The sequence below is a fragment of the Typopeltis vanoorti genome, chromosome 13 (genome assembly GCF_054136105.1).
Source record: "Typopeltis vanoorti isolate ZY-2024b chromosome 13, IOZ_Tvanoo_1.0, whole genome shotgun sequence".
NCBI classification, from domain to species: Eukaryota; Metazoa; Arthropoda; class Arachnida; order Uropygi; family Thelyphonidae; genus Typopeltis; species Typopeltis vanoorti.
In genome coordinates this window covers 123100768-123120715 of record NC_143561.1, presented here as the reverse complement: position 1 = coordinate 123120715, position 19948 = coordinate 123100768, and the positions used below count along the sequence as shown (strand labels likewise).

General features: G+C 37.9%; 1 protein-coding gene across 1 annotated transcript in view; it reads right to left on the bottom strand.

The window, feature by feature from the left end:
• The window catches only part of LOC150100509 (uncharacterized), a 1094033-nt gene that overhangs the window by 346215 nt on the left and 727870 nt on the right, over positions 1–19948 (bottom strand). The window contains exon 27 of the mRNA XM_090402670.1: positions 14594–14683. Coding sequence (XP_090258796.1) covers positions 14594–14683 — 90 coding nt within the window. The remainder of the gene's footprint in view (positions 1–14593; positions 14684–19948) is intronic.

The window sequence follows — 19948 nt, the reverse complement described above, 5'->3', positions numbered from 1 at the left end:
CAGTGGGTTTAAGGAGTGGTATGATAAACTTTGTGTTTCTCAGGGGGGACTTCCCCTCGATGAGTCTTGACAGACTTTATGTCTTAGAAAGGACCTACCTCGATGAGTCTTTTGACTCCTTGGAGGCCTGAATAATAATAATAATAATAATAATAATAATAATAATAATAACTGGCTTCTGTCCACTATTTTGACTGCTGTTTGGATTCTGGTGTGTAATGGTGAATCGAAGTCTCATCCATAGTACCAAATCGATGCACAAAATCAGTTTTATTCTTGTTAAAATGCTCCTAGCACTATTCAGAGATTTTTATGCGAGTGTGTGTTTTTGATCTGCTGTGAGCAAGCGTGGCATCAATCTTCCGCAAAGCTTTCTAATTTGCAATTCTTCATGCAAAGTATATCCTACACATTCTTTTGAAATGCCTATAGTCTCAGCAATTTCATGCACTTTGACTCACCAGTCACCCCATACCATATGATGCACTCGATCAAGGATTTCTGGTGTTGTTACACTTTTTGGTTGTCCTTCATGTGGATAATCTTTAAGGCCGGTACGGCCACGTTTAAACTCGACAGTCCATTTCTTAATTGTCTAAAGCGAAGGGGAAGAGTAGCCATAAACTTTTACGAACTTCGAATGAATTTCTTTTGGTGCTAAACTTTCTTTTATAAAGAATTTTATAACTGCACAATACTCAATTTTATCCATTTCAAGGGATACAGACAACACTTTGGTATATAACGAACTACTTGATAGAATGACTCGCAATTTCACATGGATGCTTATTACAGATGTACCAACTTGGAAAAAAAAATCTTAACAATAATGTAAATATTACTTCTGGGAAAATTCAGATGTTACTCCTCTAAAAATAAATTATTTTAATGGCTAATATAGCCGACTTTCAATGACTGTTTTTTTACAATGTCATTGGCTCTTTACCAAAATCTAGGGCATTACTGCAGTGTTATAAAACTAATAAATGGAAGAGAGTTTTTTTGGGGGGGAAGTTGGGATAAAGTAATGTGGAGTAATTATTTGAAAAATACCGGGTTTTTTAATATAAGTATAGATTATTATTATTAAGGGTGGGTAGAGAGCATTTTCGGACAGAGGGCTGAGAAAAGGATCTGAAGATAGAAATTATTTTTTGGGGGGAAGAGGGGGGGATTTAAGTGAAAAAGTCAGGGGTAGGAGTGACATTTCGACAGCCATCATCTTTGGTATGGGGGAATTATTATTGTCATTATTATTGTTCCGGGCAACTCTAAGGAGTCGACAGACTCATCGAGGGAGGCCCTAACATCATGTCAAGAACAACTATTCGACATTGACACAGTATCTATCAAACCTTGACTTGAACTTCTTCATGGTCATAGCACCCGCAACAGACTCTGGAAGCTTATTCCACTCATTCACCACTCTCCAAGTAAAAAACCTAGCTCTAACACCTTTGTCAACCACGCTCTTGCCCAGCTTCCATGCATGGCCCCTAGTCCTCCCACCACCAGTCATATTTTCAAAAATATCTTCTGGATCAATCTTGTAGAAACCCTTCAGTAATTTGAATGTCTCAATCATATCACCCCTCCTTCGCCTATCGTCCAATCTCTGCAACCCACAAATCTTCAACTTATTCTCATAAGGTTCATTCCACACACCTTCTATCATCTTGGTCACTGGTCTCTGGATCCTCTCCACTTCCTCCCCATCACGAAGAAACCCTGGTGCCCATAACTGGGCACAGTAGTCCAGATGGGTTCTTATCAAGGCTCGATACAGAGAAACAACAACTTGTTTGTCTCTGCATGTTAAAGTATTATTCAGAAGCCAAGTGATTTGATGAGCTGATTTAATCACTTTTGCAATGTGCCCCCTAAACTTCAATTCCCTATCCACCAACACTCCCAAATCCCTGGCCTCATCAATCTCCTGGAGTACGGTTCCACCAATGCGATATACTGCTGCTATTCTTTTCACCCCAAAGTGCATAACCTTACACTTTACCACATTAAATTGACATCCATTTTTCCTAGCCCAGTCCTCCAAACTATCCAAATCATCCTGTAACATCTTGACATCCTGTGCACTCACAATTGCTCTACCCAACTTTGCATCATCAGCAAACAAGAGAACACTTCCTCTCAAATCCTTTCCTATATCATTGATGAACAAATTGAAAAGCAGTGGTCCAAGAACAGAGCCCTGCGGCACACCACTAGTCACAAGCCGTCTTTTAGACTCCACTCCTGCATAAACCACTCTCTGGTATCTCTCCTTCAACCACCCTCCTATCCATCTCACCAACCCTATATCTATCCACATCTGCTCCAGTTTACTGATTAGGGTTCCATGTGGTATCCTGTCAAAGGCCTTGGCAAGGTCCAGTAGTATCACTGTAAACCCATCACCCCTATCCAGTTCAGAAGTCACTGTGTTATAGAACGTGAGCAAGTTACTGAGGCATGATCGACCCTTCACAAAACCATGTTGTCCCCAATACAGTATCTCATTTTCATCTATCCAATCCTGTATTCTTTTCTTGACTAATTTCTCTAAGACCTTGACAATGATTCTTGATATGCTAATCGGTCGGTAATTTACAACAGCAGTCTTGGAACCACCTTTATGCAGTGGAACTATTTTCCCCTCTTTCCACCCTTTCGGGACTAACCCAGACCCGAGTCTCAAATTAAACAAAATTGTCAAGGGTACTGACAATTCTTTAACTGCTTCTCGTACGACATGAGCTGGTATACCATCCAATCCCACGAATGTATTGACATTGAGGTTATGCAATAGACTACTCACCTCCACTTCGTTCACACAATTCCCGTATAATCTACTGGTTTATTCGTTTCTGCAATGTCACCACCTGGATGATATATACTTGCAAAGTGCTCACTCAGTAATTCAACTATATCAACTGATTCAGTTACCTCCCTACCATCGGCATTCTTTAAAATCATTCTGCCATGTACATTTTTCCTTTTACTTGCTACATATCTAAAAAACTGTTTAGGATTCTCTTTAGCCTGCATGGCCAATGTTCTTTCGTAATCCTTTTTTGCTTTTCTTACCACACTCGTTACCCTTCTGGCCTGCGCTTTATGCCGTTCATGTGCCTGCCGGTCACCTTTCTCCTTAAATTCCCTCCATAGTTGTTTCTTTTTTTGCAGCTCAAGCTTAATGGTGTTATTCATCCATTTAACCCCTACTTGATCCGAATAATAAACCTACTTGATTTATTATTCGGACTCTAGGTATACAGTCAGCCATTGCTTCATGCAAACACTTCTTAACTTCCTCCCATGCACTATCAACTTCTAGTCCTTGCAGTTGTACATGCCATGGCACTGAACCAATCAAACTCCTAAGCTTGTCATACTTTCCAGCCCGATAATTCCACATGTACCCTGTCTTAATTGAAAATTCCACACCTTTAGCCACCTCCCAAGTCAAGACCCTATGATCACTCTCACCAATTGGTGGCAATGTGGTCATATTTGTTACAGCCAAATCCTCAGATGTAATTACTAGGTCAAGCACTCTCTGACCCCTAGCATTTTCCATTACATGCCGTCACAGATAGTTATCCCTTAATAACCAATTCCTTCCTCCCGTGTGTTTTCTCCTCACTCCAATCAATGCGACTATAGTTGAAATCTCCCATAATAATTACCCCCCTTCCACTCATTTCTTCTATTTGCTTGTGCATACTGTCACCACCATCTTTTCCATCACCTGGTCTATAGCAGCACCCAATTGTATATTTAGTTCTGCTAGCCACAATCTCACACAAAATGGCCTCAAATGCGCTCTTTTCTCTATCCTGCAATTCAACTTCTATTCTCCTTGGCTGTAGCTCATCAGCTATCATCAACAATACTCCTCTTCCCATTTTATTCTCCCGGTCATTCCTGAACACACTATGTCCATCACATTCAATCCCACTAGCTATATCATCTAAAGTCAGCCTGATTCATTAATACCAATAACCTGTGGTCTGGAAGTGCCAACCATGGCCAAAAACTCTTCCTTCTTGTTCCTGATACTCCTAGCATTAGTGTACATGAATTTAAGACCCCCATTAGCCCCAACCCTACCTTGATGCCTTATATTAACTATCCCACTCTGATTTGTTGTCCTTATTCACTGAGGCATATTATATTCATTCATACATTCAAGTGCCTCCCTAAGGACTGTATATCTACCCCCCTTCCTTAATAAATCTAGTTTCCCTGAATTTGCACATCCACTATATTCAGCAACACTTTCTCAAGTCTCCTTAGAGTAACCATTCAAATGCAAGCCATCCATCTTATATAGATCCTTTCGCCCATCGAACTCACTCCACACATCCATAAATTCCACACCACTCGTCACACATAACCCACGCATAAAGTCATTCGCAATTATGGCCCTCCTTTTAAACATTTCACTGTCATACCATGGCAAAAGACTAATCATTCTAACTCTCTCACTCTTTTCTTTTGCTACCTCAAACAATTCATTCACATCTTCTATCATTTCCATTTTATCTCCTTTCAAATAATTCGTACCTGCCACAACAATCATTTCTTTCACCCTTTCCTTTTGCTCTCTAATAGACTCAGTTACATCCTTCATGGTCGCACCAGGTTGGTACGATTTTGTCAAATCCTCTACTAACACACCTCGTACTAATGAGTCTCCATACAGCACTCTATCCTTCATTTTGTTCATGTTCACACTCATATGCCTATTTTTCCTGTCATACTTTTTATTATTGGCTTGTTCATTCAGTCGACTTTTGCTCATACGCTCTAGCTGCTGTTTTGCCCTTTGTATTGCGCCATTCAACAACACGTTCTCACTCATTGCATCTATCTCATTTTTTTTATTCTCTGTAAAACCATTAATACTATCATTCACACTTTCTACATTCACACTCTCACAATTCTCTGGTACAACCTCACCGTTTCTTGTCATATCCCTATTTTCTTCATTCTGAAGTTTGACAAAAATATCACACTCACGATCCGAAATACACTTCAATTCCTCATTCTCCCTACATTTTCTACACACATTGACTCCTTTATTATCATCTAACCACACTCTGACCGCACTCCGCAAAGCATACATTTCGCAGATAGTACACTGAATCATCTCCTTTACATTACCGTTCTTTGAAGAAGATAGCGAACCATCATTACTGGCCACCATTTTCCTTCGTACTGGAGCCATACTAGTAACGTATTTTATCAAATTATAAATTATAAACACCAAAAACACACAAACAGACGCACTAACAAAGAAAGGCAAACAAAACTATGCAATATTAAAGTAAATTTATCAACGATAACTGAAAATAATGCTTATCTTATCAGGAGCATTCACGAACACTACACTCTATGAATCCCTCTAGCGGCGACTTCCCGACATAGATTATGTTATAAAACACTTTAGTACACTAACTACACTAATAAAATTACACAATTAAATCTAACAAAATATTAATAAATCAACAAAAATCACAAATCTTTCAGGAGCTCTCCGACAGTACGTCCTTTCACCAACTAGCCTCGACACCCAAAAACCAACTGGGTGCTATTCATGTCGGTTAGGTGTTTCTGTCTTTGGTATACTTGTGTTTTCTCCTATTGGTTTGGTCAGAGTCGTTACCTAATTTTAATGTTATGTAGCTTCCAAATCTCGGATATTACGTAGGGTGGGTAGACGTTTATTGAGTTTTTGTCACATTTTATGGCTATCGTTTCCGATATTCTAAGCATTGTTTTGTTGTTGTTGTCTTGTATGTCTAATAGTATGGTCTTCTTGATTTATGGGGTATATTTTTGTTCAAAGGCGTGGACTGCTATCTCAGTTTTTCCTGTATCTTGTTTTTCTTGTGGTTGTTGCATATTTTATTGTTTAAGTGTTCTGGAATAGGGACGTTACAGCCACGGAAGGGTTCTTGTAGTCTTGTCCATAAACACCTGATGGTAGAACCTGTGTAGATGACATCATACAGTCTTTTTGGCAGGGAAATTTGTAAACAATGTCTAATATTTCTTTGTGTGTGTGTTATGAGGTTTCGTAGGTTTTAGAAGTGTTGCCACTTTTTGGTTTGTGGTGAACACCAGCTTACAGTCAGTGTGTTTGAAAATGTATCCGTAGGTTTTGTATGTGTTCTGGATGTATGGCAGTTTAACAATTTTTTGTATTGGGAAATTTGTTTTGGTTGTCAAGTTGTTTTGCCTGGTTTTTGCTGTTTTGTTGGCATAATTTATAAGTTGTGTTGAGTAATTCCGATTTTGAAAAATTTGTGTTAACTTCTTTATTTCTGTGTTGAGATAGTTACAGTTTGTTGAAAACTTATATGCATTTATGAATTGTGTTAAGATGTTAAGAATTTATGAATTGTGTTAAGATGACTGATTAAAAAATCAGTCATCTTAAAACAATTTCTTCAGATCCTTCTCTCACCCCCTCCCAAAACGCTCTCTACCCACCCTTAATAATAATAATTTATACATATATTAAAAATCCCAGGTTTTTTCAAAAAATTCCCCCCACATTACTTTACCCCCCCCCAACCCCTTCCTTTAACAGCTTAACATCAAACGAAGACACTTCGCTGGAATAAGGAGACAGGAAACAATATCCCAAAAAGTATGTCCAAAATTTCTTCTATTTTTATACTTCATATATTAGTTTTATAACACTTCAGTAATGCCATAGGATTTGAGTAAAGAGCCAATGACATCGAAAAAAAAAAAGGGACACTCCTAAAAGAAAGTAGGCTATGTTAGCCATTAAAATAATAGTTTATTTATTTTTATTATCCAATGGTATTATTACACCAGATCATAAAGGTCAAATTCATGTATTTCATACAGCACCTTTTCTGGGTTATAAAGTTCACATTTAGAAATATTCATGCAATTTAGAAAAGGCATTGGCGATGCTTCGTCGATGTTACAGATTTTGCAGATGGGGAAGACTTTCATGGCATTGCTAAAGTTGATTGGTCTTGTGTGGCAGGTCTTGAGGCGAGAAATCATGGTAGTGGCACAACAATTAAATTTGGAGTTGATGGTAGCTCCTTGTTTTTCTGCAGAAAAAATACCAGTGTCGAGTCATGTCCTGGAGAATCATTCATTTTATGTTTTCTTTTTGAGTGGTTTTAAACAGATCGAAATCTGTGGTATCACTTGATGTTGCAGCCATTTTTGCTACTTCATCTGCAGTTTCATTTTCCTTTAATTCCACATGGGATGGAATCCATTGGAAAATTATTTCGGAATCCTTATGCAGTTTGTTTATGTTTTTTTTGCTATGTATGTAAGTATTTCTTGATGGCAAGTGTAGCAGTTCTTAATAGCATGAATGGATGCTAGGGAATCTGTGAAAAATATATTTGGCTGCTAGAGGGCCATAAGTTGTGTAGTGTGAGAAAGAGTTCTGAAAAAATAAATGCTTTTTTGAATAATAATTGGCAGTGTTTCATAAGTTTTAGGGTTTCATTATTCATTTTTGGAATGAAGTGTGTCTGAGTGATTTTTGGTGTGAATTCTATCAGAATTGATAGTCTAAATTGCCATTTTAAATATCACACAATGCTGGTCAGGAGGTCAACCACGTGGGCATCGACTGGTGCTACTAGGCGAATGCTGTGAAAGTCAAGTGGCATTGGTGACAGACTTTTCAAAACTGATTCGATGTCCTGAGTGTGATATGTATGCATGGCGGAATGTAAGAGATGTCTTTATGGAGAGAGAGAATGAGCAAAAGATGAGAGAAAGTATGGATTTGTCATAAGTGTGATATATTGTTGGACCACGAAATACAAAATACAAAACTGACTGAAAAGATAGATAGTGTACATGAAAGAAACGGAAATGAAATGAAAGATAGAGAGATTGACGGAGTGAAAGAATGCAGGAATGTAGAAGTGAAAGATATGAAAAAACCGAAATGAAATGAAAGCAAGAGAAACTGAGAGTAAAAGAATGCAAAGATATACAAGCGAAAATTAGTGATAAGGGAGTGAAAGAAAGTATGAATGAAGAAAGGAAGTAAAGTGCCGCCAAAAGAGAGGTAGCAAGATAGAGAGTGAAGTTGTCGGAATACAAGATTTAATGACACAGATATTGAAAATGAAAAATGAAATGAAGAATATGTTCAGTGATGTTAGGCATCTAGTGGAAATTAATGAAAGTATGCAAGAAATCAGAATCAGAACAAAGAGTAAAAGAAGTGATGAGTGATTTCAGGATAGCAGTATATGGAGACTCCATAATTAGAGGGCTAGTTACTGACAGAGTCCATATGGTCTGCTATCCAGGTGGGGGAATGAGTACGATAATTAAGGCATTCAACATGAGGAAGAAACGAGCGAGAGAATTAGTTGTGATTGTAGGGATGAATGATCTAACTGGAGATAAGAAGGATGTGAGGACAAATATCAGGAGGCTATTGAGAAGAGTGAAAAATAACAGCGTAGTAGGAAAGGTTGTCAGTGTGTTACCTAGGTATGATGATGATGAGTTGCAAGAGAGAGCCAAAATCATGGATGGTATGTTTGCAGAGCTGTGTCAGGAGTGGAGTTTATGGTTGTATGGCATGTGTTTGAGGGAAGAATGAAATTATACAGGCGTGATGGGTTGCATTTAAATGGCTTTAGAGCGAGTGTGTTGGAGAAAGCGTAACTGGATGAAAGAATAGTGTGTGGAAGTACAGTGTGTAATGTGTGCCAAAGATCAGAAAGAAGAGATGAAGAGAAAAATCAGGAGAGTGGTACTGAAGAGACAGCAATGCTTGGCAGTGGAAACAGTAGTAGTGTGAGAGAGGAAGAGAGAGAGAATAGGAATACAAGTGGAACAGGGAAATGGGGAGAGCTCAGGTGGACAATGAGATGGCACAGAGAGAGTGAATGTTGAGAGCTGGGTGAATGTGTTATGAAGATGGAGTATATTGCAATGTGGGAGGAAAAGTGGAGACTGAGGAGGCATATGTGGTAAGCGGTGATAAAGGTGAATTGGCAGGTGTAGTTGGGAAATCACAACCAACATATGGCTTGGATAGGACTTGCTATAGACCTAAAAACGAACTATTGTGTTTGTTTACAAATGCCAGAAGTATCAGAAATAAAGAGGATGAGACGGTTTCAGGTATTGAGTTTATTCGCCCCCAAATCATTGGAATAAGTGAAACATGGCTGAATGAAGATGATATCTTAACGGGAATAGAAGGGGAAGGGTACAGTGTTTTTCATGAGGATAGAAAGGGCAGGAAGGGAGGGGGTGTGCTGCTGATGATAGCAAGGGAATTAAGTCCACATAAGGTGGACTTAAGAAAGATGGTAGACATAAAAGGGGGAAATAATGGCAATGGTTATGAGGCAGTGTGGTGTAACGTGGAGGTTGAGAGGAAGACATATTTAGTTGGATGTTGCTATAGGCCTGGGAATGTGAAAGGTGGTATTGAAGAAATGTATAAACAACTTGGATTAGTGAACAACGGAAGGGTAATTATTATGGGTGATTTTAATTATGGCGGTATATATTGGAATGAAGAGATAGCATTTGGGAATAAGGAAAGTGAATTTCTCAAGTTCTTGAGAGATAACTATCTCAGGCAGCATGTAAAGAAAGGCACACGAGGATCAAGAGTTCCAGATCTCATAATTTCATCAGAGGATGTAATTGTTATAGGGGTTTCACATTTTCCTCCAGTTGATGAAAGTGATCATGAAGTAATCACCTTTGTTGTGGTCATATGCAGGCTTTTGCGAGGAAGGGATATATGTGGAATTATAAGCCTTGTGATTATGACAAGCTTAGGAAACAACTTCGAGCTATAACATGAAACAAGGAGTTGAGCAGTAAGGAAATAAATGCTGCAACGGAACTTACAAAGAAATACATAACAGCATCAATGTATGAATGTATCCTAAGGCCAAAAGGCTGAATAAGGTAGGTGCAAAATGGATGAATGTGGAGCTTAAGCATGAAATCTGGAAAAAGAAATTCCTTTGGAGGAAGTACAAGATGAATAATGGTAATCAGTCACATGAAGAATATAAAGAACAAGCCAGGAGAGTGACTCAGTAAGGAAAACAAAAGTGCACTATGAGCAGAAATTGGCAAATCAGGCTAAGAAAAACACTAGAGAGTTTTTTTAGATCGGTGGAAAGTAGAAGGGAGAATGATCATGGAAAGATGAAATTAAGGGATGAAAGTGGTAGAATGGTAACTGCAGCAGAAGACATTGTTGAGGTATTCAGTGATCAATTTATAAGTGTGTTTCATCCTGATCAGGGTGGAATTATGAGGAATACGAGGATAAATTATGAGAGGATAGCTTAATTGAAAACAAGAGGTATTTGAGGAAATAATCTTGATGTTAATAAGATGATAGGATTTGATGACATATCACCACACATCTTAAGGGAATGTTCTAGGGAACTGGCAGTAGCATCAGCATGCCTGCTTAACAAGAGTTTTGCAACAGCACAGGTTCCAAGGGAGTGGAAGGAGGGTAAAATTGTTCCACTGCATAAAGGCTGTAGCTTAAAATTATAGGCCAATCTGTATATCTGGAGTTGTGGTGAAGGTCCTTGAGAGATTGGTGAGAAGTAGGATACAGAAATGGGTTGATAACAGCAGTATTCTCTGTGGTTATCAGCATGGGTTTGTTAAGGGGAGATCATGCTTCACTAACTTACTTATGTATTGTAACAAGGTGACAAATACCTTGGACAGAGGAGATGCATATACAGTGGTGTACTTGGATTTTGCAAATTCTTTTGATAGACTGCCACATGACTAGCTCTTAAATAAATTGAAACAGATGGGATTGGATAACAGACTTCTCTGATGGATAAGTGACTGGCTGTCAGATAGGTATCAGAAAGTTTTATATGGGGGTGCAGTATCTCGAAAGAGAAAGATCACTGTGGTGTGCCACAGGGGTCAGTTTTGGAGCCATTATTGTTCAATTTGTATGTTAATGATATTGTGTCGAGTTTAACTAGTGATATCCAGCTGCTTGCAGATGATGCAAAACTAGGGAGAGTAATGCACAGTCAGGCTGATGTTAATGCCTTACAAGAGGACTTGAATAGATTGCATAAATGGGTAGGTAAGTGGAACTATCAGTTCAATATTGCCAAGTGTAAGGTTTGGAGATTTGGTAAGCAATGATGGGATGCAAAGTTATACACATGGTGGGAAACTTTAACAGAAGTAGAGGAGATGAGAGATCTAGGAGTGATGGTGGACAAGGACCTGAAATTCAGAGGCCACATTGCACAAGTTGTGAAGACATCACATCAAATAATGGCATTGATGCAGAGAGCCCTGACATGCAGAAATAGAGAGGTTATTTTTTAAGGTGATGAGGTTATGTTGGAAAGGGTACAGAGAAGATTCACAAAGGTAGTCAGTGGTCTTTGGAATGTCGAGTACCAGGACAGATTGAGAGAATGAAAGTTGCAGAGCCTTGTGAATAGGAGAAGGGGGGGGGATATGATCGAAACATATAATCTGGTCAGGGGTTGTTATCGGGTAGACATGGAAGAGATTTTTCATAGAATGGGAGAGGGGAAGTAGAACAAGAGGCCATTGCTGGAAACTGTATAAGGAGGGTGTGAGTAAAGGAGTGAGAAGCAGGTTCTTTGCATGGAGGGTGGTTGGTTAGTGGAATGCATTGCCTGAGTGTGTTGTGGATGTGGATACAATGAATCAGTTTAAGACGCGGTTGGATGAGTATTGTATGCAATAGTGAGTACCTCCTACGATGTGTCTGACTCCATGGTAGTCAAATGTTGATAATAATGATAACAATAATAATAATAAATTCCTTTGGGTTTTGTTTAGCCAAATGTTCCACTGCTATGTTAATGGCTATTAATTCTGCATGGTATGATTGCATCAAATACTGTTAGATGTTTTTAGTTCTATATTTTGAGAACCATCTTGAGTATATAATATAACCAAGTGAAAAAACTTCCAAGAACTTCCTTTGCATTTAAATCTAATTCTTTAAACTTACTTCCTAAATCTTTTCTGGTACAACTACTTATTGCAATATCACCTGCATATGCACAAATCTGTACAGATTTATTATTAATATAACCTCTTATATTAAGTCTTCTTATTATATATTCAAGTGTCAAATTAAACAAACTTGCAGACAGCGCATCTCCCTGTCTCACTCTGGAACTAATTTCAAATGTTTCTGTTAACTCACCTTGTATTTTAACCCTGGCCTTAGATCCTTGTTTCAATCATTCTAACCAATTTTTGTGGGATTCCCAATCTTTTAAGATTTTCCTAAGCCTGTGTAGATCAGTGGATGTGGCGTTTGCACACCACGGTACTTGACCGCATGAAGGAAGACAGTTTTGAGTCTATTCGGCGACTAGAGGAAATTTTTTTAAGCTTTTTTTCGACCATTCCCCAGTTATTCGATCTCTGGCATAGGCATACAGGGTTTTTTTCATGGAAACTCGGGTTTTTCATCCGTAAACTCAAGAAAATCGACAGCAGAACCCACACTATTTCAGGCATTAAATATATTGTGTTAGGGACCACAAGATGGCGGCACTTGTTGAGCCATTCTCTTCACTGTGTGCCATTAGTGATAGCCTTGGGCCAACTATCTCTGATTGGGTACCAGTGGAGATCGAACTGCCCACTCAGTCTCTAAAAGTTGGATAGGGCTAAAACGGCCTCACCTAGTCCCCATATGGGAATAAAAAGACGTTAGATGATTTTTTTTTTTTGTTTTTTGATTTAATCATTTTCTGTTTATTTATTTCATCAAAAGCCTGTTTAAAATCAATATATAAATTATATAATTCTATATTATATTCCATACATTTTTCATGTATATTCCTTAACATAAATATATTAACAGTGGTATATCTCTTTGGTCTAAAACCAGATTGGTAATCTCTTTCACCACAAATGTGGTGAAAGAGATTACCTAGAAAGAGAGCCCTAGCACTTGCAAATCCTAAGTTCTCTCTCAATTATGAATTGTTTAAGTATTATCTCTAAGCAGAATAAATTCTATGTTATATCAGTATGTTTCCTGTTCTGTATATGTGATCCTATATTCCATAATAATCATACACTCTGTTCTCATTATCATAATTCTCATAAGCTGTTTGTGCACCCTCAAGCCTATGGAAGAAACCAACTGCTTTTTTCTTTTTTTTTTTTTTTTTTTGTCCTGTTGACCTCTGTCTCACACTAGATAGCCTAAAATACATTGTCTACTATTCATTCCTTGCTACGTACATTGTGTTGTATCAGGAAATTTAAAACATAGACTAAATAATAACTGGAAATTTTATTTATTACTTCCTAGTATTTTGCTAAAGTTAAATTGTCATCTTCAGGGATTAATACAATGGTAAAAAACACGCGCACATTTCAGTAGCAAAGATGTAAAATGAGAGATACTGCTGGCCTAAAGTCCTACAATTACCCCACATATTGGCTTTGGTTGAGTGTTCTTGTCTGTTGAGCATAATGTCTACAAATGTGGGTTTCCCCATATGAGCAACAGTTTGATACACCCTCATTTGTTAAGGTTGGAATCAGTGGTGTTGCTAGAGCTTTTGCAACACCAGGGGGCAAAAGTGGTTGCTGAGTTTGCTGTCCCTCTCAATACACACCAAAAATACTACAAAAATTCAAAACAACGTATAGGGTAAGGTTCAAAGTGCCGCCCAGGGTGGACCACCCCCTTCCCCACTCTAGCTATGCCACTGGTTGGGATAGTTGGTCAGAGCTGCAGTAGATTCGAGGAAAAGCCCTCTCAAACTGGAATCTGCTTGGTGGAATAAGGTAGCTTTTTTCCCAATGGGTCCTATAATGGGTATCCAGGGAATGGCCTACTAATTGTTCCTGAGTGTTCACAGTGATGGGATCGAATGTAGTTCTGGTGTTTTATTGGCTATCTTGCCTATATGGCTATAGTATGAATGGTTGCAGCTTCAGGGTAACTGGTACACTCCAGTGGTTGTAGTTGGTCCCTTTGTAGGAGCAGATAAGAGTTGCTAGCTTTCCATGCCGTTTATAACTGTTGATTGCAATTCTTCTGCTATTATTATGAACAACAGCCTTCCTCCTATTCTTGTCTCATCTCTATCATTCCTAAAAATATGGTATCCTTTACATTCTTTCCTGTAACTATATCATCCTTCATCAACAAAGTTGTTGCACTAAATGCCTATCATTTTCATTCAGGGCAAACTAACATATACACCACCTCATTCTCGATATTACTTCTGGTGTATACATCACAATGTTATATGTTCTAACATCTGTATACATCAACTGCAATATCGTCTTTGTCCATAGGCAACCTTGCATCTTGAAATCACTGTCCCATTCAGATTTGAAAACTGGAAAACTACAATGTTTACTGTGTACCTTCATATTTAATAAAAAAAAGCTGTTATCTCTCAACATTAGCTGAGAGTTAAAGTGTAAAAATAATTTAATGCATCATGAATCAGTAATCTTAAGGCAATGTAATAACATAACAGAAGATGATAAAAGTATACATTTTTTTTTATAAATATGTTACCTTTTAAACCTCGCAAACCTGATAAACCAGGTCTACCAGGAAAGCCATCTTCACCTGGTGATCCCATGTCTCCTACTTCTCCTTTTATACCTTCAAGAAATAGCATAATACACAATCAAAAAATATATATAAACAATAAACCATGATCAACTGACAACAAAACACATCAAACCTATGATTACAAGTCAAATTGTATCATAGAGTAATATCAAATTTATGTTAGAATGACAGATAGGCTGTTAGGCATGTTAACTTTGATTTATAATTACAGTTTAAAACAAATCAATTCATAATTTGGGAAAAATATCCTTACTTAAGACACCATAACTGGATGATACATTAGTGTACAATAATGTTAAGAGCCTGCATGCAAAACATGTAAACAGGTAGTCAGATGTGTGTCATATTGATCATGTCAGAATAAAGAAAAATGCTAATCCATGTAGGATGGCCAAGCAAAGATTTTATTTTTTAGTCATAGGTTAGTGATAACTATTTCTAATATGAGAAAGCAGAATCATTTGCTTCAACAAACTGCAGGTGATGGGTAATGCATGAATCCACAGCAGTTATTTGTATATTATGACAGAAGCAATATCCACCTATCAAAATGGTACCCCCCCTTGTAGAAGAATATATTTGCGATATACTATAATCAGATTCTGACAGGACATGGCATAGTGAAAGTAAGGAGCATTGAGTGGCCACATTGGGTGTCTGCAGTACTGTGTAAATGTCATTTGCATCTATAGCACAATGCTGTCCATACAAAAATATTATTGGTTCAATTCTGTTCACTATGACAATAGGAGCTTTTGCTAAACCTTTCTTAGACTGGTTCCCAAGTTAATCAATCTCTGGCATGGGAAAGCAGGGTTCCCCCTTTCCAGAAAATTGGATTTTTAATTGTGTATCTTAAAAAAAAATCAACCTTAGAACTCATACTATTACCAACAACAATATAGTGTCAGGATTTAGGACATGAGACGTGGCAGTTGCATGTTGTTGTCTCTCTCTCTCTCACTTCCGAAAATGTTTGATTTATTGATAGTTTGTGATCACTATCAGTAACTGCAGGAAAGAGACTGGCTCTCCATTAGCCTTGAAAAAGGAGTCAGGGCTAAAGAAGCACTGCCTACTTCCTTTAGTAAATAAAGGTATTAGAGAATATTAATATAAATAAAAGGTAATAGAGAACTTTACACTGTTGTTTGTCTCCCTGTTAAATGTTTTACACTGAGATATTTTGCTTTTGTCTTATGATCTACCTGCGGTTTAAGGGACAGATAGATGTCATCTTTAGTGATGAGATGGCTTAGCTGTAGTATCTGCAGCCTCAGTTCACTTAAAATTCCTTGGCATGTAATCCATCAAAAGGGAAATGCACTGCTGGAGCCTCCTCTATGTTTTAAGTTCTATGGCATGCAGTTCAGCAGCACAGTTGCAACAAGATTTCATTCTTATGTTATGTAAAGATAGCAATAAACCCCCACTGAAGCCTCTGACTTTCATCTGTCAGTATAGATGGGTAAAAAAATCAGTATATTATTAACAGTATCCAGGACTCCAAAAAGTCAGAAGGCTCATCGAAAAAGGGCCAAACGCTCACCAAACAATACCTTATGTATCTACAACTAGGGCTTTCCCCATCTACTTTGGCAATGCATTCTAGCATTAACATTCAACATGCAGAAATATTTTTTGTTCCATATTCATATGGCCTTTGTAAAATCAACACAGATCACTTCTCATTCTCCAGTCATCTCTTTTACCCTCTGCAATAATTCACTTGTAAATGGTTCTTATCAAGTAGTATGCCTCAATCATATTACTTCTGTTATCAAGTTTTGCAGATTACATTCCCTTAACTTGTTCTAATACTCAGCATTCCAAAGTCCTAAGACAATTTTAGTTACTTGCCTCTGCACTCCCTCTGTTTGCTTATCGCCCACATAATCAGGAAACTAGCTCCGTGCAGAGAGCTACAAATATAGCCTGGAATTATAGAGCGAAACGATCAAAGCCTTATCTCTAATTGTCAGGGTTTTTTGCATTATAAAAGCAACTGTCTGGATAACCTTTGCAACTTTTGCAATGTGTCCTGTAAACTTCAGTTCATTATCTACCAAGATCTACAGATCCCTCACGTTTTCTGCCTACTGAAGCAGAATTACACCAATATAATAAACCTCATTCCATTTTCTCTTGCCAAAATGGATGATTTACGCTTAGCAATATAAAGTTCCTGACAGTATTTTTCCTAATTTACCATCATTAAACAATTGAATATTTCTTTTGAGAACTTGAACTATATCACTGATAATTAAAATTACACATCAGAGGTCAAAGAACAGTATCATGTAGTACTCTACTTATCACCTTTCTTTTATTATTATTATTATTATTATAAAAACCTCCATGGAGTCGAAGACTCATCGTGGGAGGTCTACTGTTACACACAGTTTATCATACTGTGCCTTAAATATATTCACTGTCTCTGCACACACCACACTCTCGGGCAAAGCATTCCAATCACTCACCACTCTCCATGCAAAAAACCTGCTCCTCACTCCCTTGCTCCCACCCTCCTTATACAGCTTCCATGAATGACCTCTTGTTCTCCTGCTATCCTCGCCCATTCTGTGCAAAACCTCCCCGACATTAATCTGGTAATAACCTCTTAACAGCTTATATGTCTCAATCATATCCCCCCATCCTCCTTCTATCCACCAATTTCTGCAAATTGCATTTTGTCAATCTGTCTTCACACTTTACATTCCAGAGACCAGAAACCACCTTAGTCAATCGCCTCTGAACTTTTTCCAATGCAATTTCATCTTTTTGAAAACCAGGTGACCAGATCTGTGCACAGTAATCCATATGTGGCTTGATCAAAGCCTATACAAAGGAACCATAACATCCTTACTTCTACAAGTCAATGTCCTCCGCATCATTCCCATTATCCGCTGTGTTGTCTTCACTATTTTAGTAACATGTCCCCGAAATTTTAGGTCCTTGTCTACAATCACTCCCAGATCTCTCATTTCCTCTACCTCTTCCAAGATATTTGCACCGATTGTGTACTTTACATCCCATCTCTGCTTCCCAAACTTCAAAACCTTACACTTTGAAACATTGAGTTGACATCCCCACTTATTTACCCATTCGGCCAGTGTATTCAAGTCCTCTTGCAAAGCTACAGCATCCACACTATTCCTGATAGCTCTCCCCAACTTTGCATCATCTGCAAACAACTGCACATCACCATTCAGACTTCTCCAGATATCATTTACATACAAATTAAACAGCAATGGACCCAAAACAGACCCTTGAGGTACACCACTAGTAACTTTCCTATTCTGGGATATCGCTCCTCCATAGACAACTCACTGATGCCTATCAGACAGCCAATCTCCAATCCAGTGAACCAATCTACTGTTCAGCCCCATCCAGTCCAATTTAATTACCAGCTTGTAATGTGGCAATTTATCAAATGCCTTTGCAAAATCTAAATATACCACTGTATATGCAACACCCTTATCCAACGCATTTGTCACTTTATTATAAAAAAGTAAGCAGGTTGTTAAAGCATGATCTTCCTTTAGTAAATCCATGCTGGCCGCCAAACAGTATTTTTCTGTTCTCAACCCAATTCTGAATCTTATTCCTAACTAACTTCTCTAATACCTTGACCACAACTCCAGACACACAGACTGGTCTATAATTCAAAGCCTTACTCTTATCACCTCCTTGGAACAATTTTACCCTCTTTCCACTCTTTTGGAACTTGACCCAGTGAGAGACTCATGTTGAAAAGATATACAAAAGCTGTTAACGCTCTGGCACATTCCCTCAAGACATGTGGTTAAATAGCATCAAGTCCCACAGCCTTATTTACATCAAGTCTATTCAATTCCTCATATACCTCCTGTTCACATAGTAACAGTTCCTCCTCCTTTCCCACTGCTTTCAAGTTCTGCATGATGCCACATTCACAAGAATGAAATACCTTCAGAAATTGCTCACAAAATATCTCAACTATATCCTCCGCAGCGGTTATCATTCCTCCGTTTTCCAATCAATCCCATCCTACCATAATCATTCTTTCTTCTACTGGCAACATATCGAAAAAACTCCTTAGGATTTTTTTGGCCGCTTTAGCTAACTGCTGCTCATACTGCATTCTTGATAACCTTTTCAAGCTAGTCACCTTCCTCGCCTGCTCTTTGTACTTTTTCAGGAGATTGCAACCCTCATCTTATACACAACTATCTGGCTCCTCTCAGTCAACCTTCCCTGTAAGCCAGTGTGATTGGCAGAATGGTGAGCTTATCTGCTCAGCAACCAAGAGGCTGCAGGTTTGTGGGCATGGATGTTTATGATTGTCTTTAGGTTGTTTTCAATTTTGATAGTAAATTGGATGAATTTATGTTGTTTGTTCAGGCAGCTTAGGAATGTATTTAATGTTTAGTAGCCATGGAGAGGTGAATATATCATCAACACATCTGAGGCAAACCTTCGACTTGACTTGCTGAAATTAGAGCCCACTGCCTGAAGTTTATCATGTAATTAATGGAGGACGTCAGGAATTCCATATCTTCTTGTTGTAGATAGAAATTGTTTTGTCACATGATATAAAGGGAGAGAAGTACATAGGCAAAGAGGACTGTGATATCTGGTGGAAATTTGTTCTACAAGAGAACTGTTTCATTGATCAGGGCATTAATAAAGAGAACAGTTACATCAAAGCTATTTAACAGTTCTTTGTGAGTGTGCTGTTTGTAATTTTAATTATGAACAGCACTTTAATTATCTTTCTTGTGATAATTAAAGTGCTATCGATTCCTTAAACTACTGGTCACAGGGATTCATTTGTTTTGTGCATTTTTGGAAGACTGTGCTCAAGAAAAATTACAGTCTGCCAAAAATACACAAAACAAATGCACCACTATGACTGATATACATGTGTCTGATTGTATTTCAGTCATCACTTTCTTAGTCATCACTTGTTCACCTGTTTGCTGAAATTATTCTTATGTTTGTAAATACAGTTCATGTTATATTTTCACTATATAAGAATCATTTATATTTATACCAGAAAGAAAATAAAGTTTAGTTTAGAGCTTTTCTTTTTTTAACTGCTGCTAGTTGCCATTTCTGATATAAGCTGTCTTTAAAGCTTTAACTTGTATATTTATGATGTTGGCAAAAATCTGGATGGAGATATTCAGTTGTTTGCAGATGATGCAAAGTTGAGATCAACTATGAAGAGCAGAGAAGATGTTGTGGCCTTACAAGAAGACTTGAATAAATTGAGTGATTGGGCACAGGAATGGAGATGCAAGTTCAATGTTG